This window comes from Erinaceus europaeus, chromosome 16 (assembly GCF_950295315.1).
Source record: "Erinaceus europaeus chromosome 16, mEriEur2.1, whole genome shotgun sequence".
NCBI lineage: Eukaryota > Metazoa > Chordata > Mammalia > Eulipotyphla > Erinaceidae > Erinaceus > Erinaceus europaeus.
The window spans coordinates 68,079,608-68,086,926 of NC_080177.1; the positions used below are offsets into that span (position 1 = coordinate 68,079,608).

General features: G+C 48.4%; 1 protein-coding gene across 1 annotated transcript; it reads left to right on the forward strand.

Annotated features, from left to right (window-relative positions):
• The first annotated feature begins 47 nt into the window (after positions 1-47).
• Positions 48-4,687, forward strand: LOC103126477 (granzyme B(G,H)-like). The gene is given in 6 exon segments (XM_007537385.3): positions 48-262; positions 2,241-2,388; positions 2,907-3,042; positions 3,241-3,504; positions 4,389-4,404; positions 4,407-4,687. Coding segments are annotated over 6 exon segments (843 nt in total). The 5' UTR covers positions 48-111; the 3' UTR covers positions 4,535-4,687.
• The last annotated feature ends 2,632 nt before the right edge of the window (positions 4,688-7,319 follow it).

Consider the following 7,319-nt stretch of genomic DNA (forward strand, 5'->3'; position numbering starts at 1 on the left):
CATAAAACAGCCCAGAGAACATCAGCCTGGAGTGGGGGTGGGGACATTCTCATAAAAGCCATCAGGAAGGAGCCCCTCTAAAGCAGAGAGAATCTCAAGGTTTCTGAGTCCATGAGCCTCCTTTCTCTGCTACAAGATCAAAAAGAGCACAGAGCTAACCGGAGCAGCTGCCCCCTTTACAGCCTTCCTGAGAAGATGCACCTGTTTCTACTCCTGCTCCTGCTCCTGCTGGCCTGCTTCCTGCCCCCCGGGACACAGGCAGGTGAGTGACCGCCCCACCCTCACAGTCAGGGCTCACCCCATGCGAGGCACAGATTACTTGTACATGATCCTCTGTCTACAAGGAATGTGTGGAAAGCCAATTTCTCTCCCCCAGTAAAGCTCCAGATGATGCTATAGAAGATGATACAAGCAGCAAGGACCAGCAGGGGTGCATCTGATGGAGCACTCACATCACCCTGAGCAAGGATCAGAGTTCTAGTTCCCACACCTCACTTGCTCAAGTAGAGATTCAGTGCTGCAGGTGTCTCTTTCCCTCCCCCTCTCTCTCACTGCCTACTCGCTCCAGCTCTCTGGGTCTCAACTGAAAAGTAAAAACAAAGAATAAGGGAGGGCAAAATGGCTGCCAGGATCAGTTATGCAGGCACCACCCCATACAAACATGCAGCAATAAACTGTTGGGGTGTGTGTGTGTGTGTGTGTGTGTGTGTGTGTGTGTGTGTCTGTGTGTGTCTGTGTCTGTGTGTCTGTGTCTGTGTGTGTCTGTGTGTAGAGAGAGAGAGAGAGAAAGAAAGAGTGTGAAAGATAGAATAATAGCAGAAACATAAGGGCAGAAATCCATTCTCAAGAGGAGACATTCTCAACAAGGGTATTACACGCTTTATATATTGTCTCTACCATAAAGAAAATGGAACTTTCTAGGTATGGAAGTGACATAATCCAATGAAGAGTGTCATTAAGGCTTGGAGGCGCCAGCAGGCCGGGCTAGCGTCGCAGCGGTAGACAGAGACAGAGACTCGAGGACACAAGGCTGGGCTGAGAAGCTGCAGTTTAATCTTTATTCACAAGCAGGCAAATCACCATACCATGTGCTTCCCCATCATTCTCCCTCCCCGGCTGCTGCTGGTACTCTGGACATCCTTAGCATAGGGGGCGGGGCAAAAGTGGGGCATGAAACTAGCAAGGGCCAAACCAATTCTCTCAGAGGTCGGGGGGAAGGGGAGCAAACCAAGATGAAACATACCAACAATTCCTCCTTTTGTTTTTAACTAAATGACCACAGTATCAGGGGTGTGGGATGAACAGGAACCTATATCGTACAGGCATTTTCAAAAAAGAAACTGGCACAAACATGGAGAAACATGTAAGCAAGTAACAAGAACCAGTGTGCTGCCAAGGGAAGGCCTGAGGGGGCCATTTTTTGCCTCTGTGGGCAAAACTTTATCAGCTTTAAAAAAACATTTCCTGCCTCTGGGCGGCGTTACTTGCCTCCACGGGCATTTTTTTTTTCTCTGTGGGCATTACCTAGCATGGGGGCGGGGATATGGCCTAGAGTCACAAGGCAGCTGGCTGCAGTCAGTCTTTGAGAAACCCAGCAGCAGAAGAGTGCAGAGTAGTCTTCTGTGTCTGGGCTGGGAAGGGTGCTACCATCAGCATCTTCTTCGGAATGAAGCTAAGAAATGAAGTCTGCAGAGGGACTCTGATGGTTGTGAATGACCCAGCTCCAAGACCCTAAATTGCTTTCTGCTTCTCTAGATTCCTTTGACCACCTTCCAGGTGAGCCCCTATGCCTCAGACCATATGACTTCTACTTCCAACAATCCTGCCAGAATTTCCCACTGGTTCTCATTATGGGTAATGGGAGTCATGGTTTCACACAGACAGCAGATACTAATTGAAGCACAGTTGTCTGTCAGGACACAGGAAATCCTCTATGACAGTCTCTAGACCCTAAGTTCAGCCTAGCCCTTTGAAAACAGCATTATTCTAGAGATCAAAGCCTCACAGGGACCTTGGAAATGCACTTAAGCAAAAGCAAAGACAGGACAGGTATTCTCACCTCCAGCACACGGCAGACTGAGCTCTAACTGTTCTCTTCTGGGAAGAGCAGCTGACGGTCCTCCCCATGCCCCTACTGAATCACACAAGCCTCCCAGATGCCTAAGTCTGAGCCTCAGCTTCACCATCAGGCAGTCCCAGTGGCTAGGGTATGCACACAGCTGAACAGATGTTTGCTTCAGGGGAAATCATCGGCGGACATGAAGCCAGACCCCACTCCCACCCCTACATGGCATGTCTGAAGACCTCTGAGGAAGAGTCTGATTGCTTCTGTGGTGGTTTACTCATCCGAGAGGATGTCGTGCTGACGGCTGCTCACTGTTATCAATGGTGAGGACATTTCAGGGTGTGTGTGTGTATGCGCGTGCGTGTGTGTGTGTGTGTGTGTGTGTGTGTGTGTGTGTGTGTGTGTGTGTGTGTGTTTTAACCGGAGGCAGGGCACCTACCTCTTGCCCTGGCCCTCTGCCAGCATGAGCCAGGATATTCCACACAGAGAAAAGTGAGCAGGGAGATTGGGGAGAGGATGGGCAGTTCCAGAGCCTGGCTGATAAGAACAGAGGGGTCACCCTGCTGTCTTCAGTGCTAGACTCTCACTACAGCAGGTGCAAACTAGCTTGATTTCACCATTTTTCCAGGGGTGACCAGTGTTGGGACTCACAGGTGCAGGTACAAATACAGCATAGTCCCACCCTCACCTTCCCCCCAGCTATAGAGGAGTAGAATGCAGACAGCTCAGCATAGACCTCCTTTCCCTTGGTTCCATCTCAACAAGTTTGCTTCCACAAGAACTGTAGGTTCACTAAACTGCCCTGCCAGTGACTCTCTGTCTCTCTCTGCTCCCTATGAAGTTCAATCACTGTCATCCTGGGAGCCCACAACATCAGCAAGTCTGAGAGCACCCAGCAGGTCATCTCAGTGAGCAGAGCCATCCCCCACCTGAACTACAGTGATCACACCCTTACCAACGACATCATGCTGCTGAAGGTGAGCAGGCCTGTCTGCTGCTCTCACTCTCCTGGGTCCCACCTGTGTCCCTTCCTACTCAGAGCTGTCCCCTTCCTCTTTACCATCCTGGATGCTTGTCAGTCCCAGTGGCTCAGGGGAGAGGGAGGCCTATAGCCCCATGTGGTGTCCAGCCCAGAGCCCATTGCTGACTGGACTATCTTGTTTCCCCTTCCCCAGTTGGTGAAAAGGGCTAAGCTGACCTCAGCTGTGCAGCTCCTCAGGATGCCCAGCCCTGGTGCCCAGGTGAGGCCAGGACAGGTGTGCACTGTGGCCGGCTGGGGGAGAACTTCTCCCATTCATCAGAAATCATCAAACGTATTGCTGGAGGTGAACCTGATCGTGCAAGAAGATTATCAGTGTCAATCTCGTTTTGCAGAGGCATATATCAAAGCCACTCAGCTGTGTGTTGGGGACCCAAACCTAAGGAAGGATTCCTTTCTGGTGAGTTTATGCAGTGCCTCACTTGACTCTAGTCAAAGTGCATTGTGGGCACAACAAGGGCCATATGACAAAGCATTTCAGGACATCTGACCCTCCAGGTAGTGATTTCTCCCCCAGACAAAGGAGGAGGAAGACCTGAAGGGAGAATTCAGGGCTTCAAAAGTCTCCGGGGCCCATGTAGATATACAGGTGCATCCCCAGAAAGAAGCATTTGCTGCCCTGCCCACTCAGGACACAGGCGTTAGACAGGGTGCTCCTCCTGTGCTCTGCTTCATACACTTCCCCCCGTCACCTGACAACACTGGGGTTAATTTGACCTTCATCTTCTCAGTGCACTGCCTTCTTCCACAACTTAGCAGCTGATTGTGGTCACACATCTCAGCACTTTGTAAGCACAGCTGTGACCTGGAGAGAACAGGGAGATGTGAGAATCTGACAGTGTCCAACCTCCAGGCCCCTGCTGCATGCATCACTGTGCTCCCCCTGCAGAAGGAGTTGGCAGCACGGCCCACTCAGGACACAGGACTTAGAGACGAGCTCCCTGCCTTGCACTAATTAAAGCACCTGTGCCTCACCTGGTAGCCCCTGGGTTAATGACCTGTTTATCCTCTGAGTGTCAGTCCATGGCCTCCTGGTTGAATCAGCAGATGGCGGTGGGGCATATCTCCTAGCACCTTTGTAAGCAGCTCATTTGCAGATAGAGAGCAACACCTGGGGAGCAGTGAGCCCTCACAGTGTCTGTGACTAGGGCTTGGTGGGTAGAGGCCTACAAGGGCTGCCCCACCCTTGGCCCCCACATGGAGGCTTTGTAAACAGGGCCTTGGGATGCAAGAGGGCAGGAGCAGGCAGAAAGCTAGCTCAGTCCTTCCACTCTCTGTCCACAGGGGGATTCCGGGGGCCCCTCGTGTGTAACAGTGTGGCCCAGGGCATCGTGTCCTATGGTGACAAATGTGGAAAACCTCCAGGGGTCTACACCAAAATCTCCAGTTTCCTGCCCTGGATAAAGGAAACCCTGCAGATGGGGGCCTAGAAGCTGCCTCAACAGCAGGACACCTGCCTTTCCTGTGTGAAGACCTGGCTGTGACATCAGATACAACACATGAAAGAGCAGAGCAGTATCCTGTCTCTCTCTGTCTATCTCACTCATGCTCTCACTCTCACTTTTGCAATAAAAAAATGCATTAAAAATTATGAGGACCATGAATCTTTTAAATCAGATGTGGGGACATTTTTTTTCCTCCTAAGATCATATGGTATTTATACCACCATGGGCCATACAAAAGTGTCAGCTTAAGAAGTAGCCATTAATGTGCTAAATCAAAACCCCCTGACTGATTAAATTCACATTGCACCTGTGGATGCCTTGGCAGGGACAGACCAGGTGATTCCACAGGCTGGACATGGCCCACATACTGGATATTTCCCTCTCCTGCTCTAATTGCAGGAACAAATCTCACTTCTCTGAGTTGATGCAGAATCATCCAGCTTGGAGAGGGTAAGGACACTACTCTTAGCAGAAAGGAAACTGCTATTAGTTCCTGGCCCTTATCTTGGCGCCAATTCTCTCTCAAGTAGCCAGTGACTCATTTCATCTGCCTTCTGCTTCCTTCTCTCCACCCTCCCCAGAGCCCCATGCAGAGCTGTCTCCAGCTCTTCCTACCCACAACTCTCTCTCCTCAGCCTCCCTTCTGGCAAGCCTGAGGCTGAGCACCACCAAGAGGAAGCATGAGTCTCTCTGGTCCTGGGCTCAGGGGAGCTTCTCAGCTCCTGCGCTGTCATGTGGAGAAAGGAAGAACTCAGACCATGAGTCCTGCTCACCAAGAAGGCACAGCCTGGGGTCAGCACCTAGACAAATCCCCAGGTCCATATGCTGAGTCTGCATCCTGCCCTTTTCTGCCCAACTTGGCAGGGCTTCATATCCAGTCCAAGGTGCTCCTGGATGCCAAGGCCCAGTGGATATCTGATGACTACCTGCCAGCTATTCTCTTAGTCACCACTGGAACATAAACTACTGGAGGACACCTTTTTTGTTGTTATTGTGGTTTTTTTTGTTTAGTTTTAAAGGGGTTTATTTCTGTGTTCAAGATAAAACACATTTTTTCTAAGCCAAAAAGCAAATACTCATTGAGCACCTACTCAATAAGACACTGGGTACACAACAAGTATAGCACAGACTCTGTGACCTGATCTCATGGAGACTGAAAGAGCTGAGACTTGCATCTAATCCTCTGACTCCTTCCTCCACCTTCCCAAGAGTTCATTGCTCCCGCTTCATCTCCACTTCTCTTACTACTAGTGCAGTTGAGATTGTTCTCCTAATCTCTGGAATTGTTTTACTATGAACAACCAGGTCACTCCCCTGTCACTGCAAGGAGGACATTAGTATTAGGAACAAAATAAGGTTGTCCATTGTCATCACTACCAGGGACAATCATGTTGGAAGTCCTGAACACAACAATTCAATGAGACAATCAAATATAAGGCATCTCAAATGGAAAAGAAGAATTCAACTATCTTAATTTTGCAGATGGCATTAACACACAAAGAGAGAAAATTGCAAAGATACACACAGAATTTAGGAAAGCATTCAAATGAATTCAACAAAAAGCATGATGTAAGATCAGTGATGTGCCTTTACAAAAGCAGCAACAGCCCAAAATGAAGTTAGAAAGTCTCCAACTAAGTACAGCACCCAAAAGAATAAAATGCCCAGGTCTCAATTTAACCAGAGAATAAAGAGAACTATACAGAAAAAATACACAGAGGCCTGGGAAGCAGTACAGTGGGTAAAACATCAAAAAAATTCAGGTATACATGAGAATATAGAAATAAAGTAAATTTCATTGTTCTGTCTTTGCTTAAATATTTTATATTTTAAACAAGTTAAGGAAGTAATTGCATGTCAGTCATTTTCAAAAGTAGAAAAAGAGACAATGTTAATGGGCTATGGTGATGAAGTCTCAGGAAGTTGACTCACAACCAGAAAATGAATATTGTAACAAACTATCTCAATGGGATTCATAGAGCACTGCTGGGATTCCTGCTAAAGCAAGAAACTACTGCTGCCTAAAGGTGACTGTGCATGAACTGCAGGTACAGGAGGAGGAGGAGAGAAGCTGACTCAAGTAGAAACACAGAGCTGCATTTCTGGTGGATAACATATTCTCAAATGGCTTAAAACCCAAGTGGACAATATAAAGTACCTGTGCAAAGCCACTCGAGAACTAAGTGGATTTAAAAAACCAAAAAAGGCTAGGACTGCTGTTTAGAACTATAGAAAACAGAGTGAGCCTCAGGGAACCCTTAGGGGAAATCACGATTCTGAAAACTATACCCCTATGGTAACAGAGAAACTATTCAAAGTCGTAAGTTGTCCCAGCTGCCATAGAGACACTGGTGAAAGGGCTCAGACTGCTCTGCAGTCAGGAAAGTGACCTCACAGCAGAGTTCCCACCTACAGGAAACAGACTAGGAAGAGAAAGAGGGCCTGGGATTCCCCCCCAAGCCCTTCCCCATAGCAGTACTTCATTTAAGGAGCACTAAATGTCATAATGTGCATCGCTACTCTACAATCCCCCTTCCCATGCAATTCACACACACAGCAGCACCCAGTGCCACCTGCTGACCAACAACAGAAATGAAAGCAGATTGGTAAAACTAGGAAAACACCATAAATTGGAAATAATGATGACCAGGCACTTAATGGTGCAGATACAGGAGATCTGGTAGAGAAGGAATGCAAGGCATGCAGGGTCGTGGAATAATACAAAGTTCACCACTGTATATGGAGAAAAGGACTAGAAAGAAATTCATGA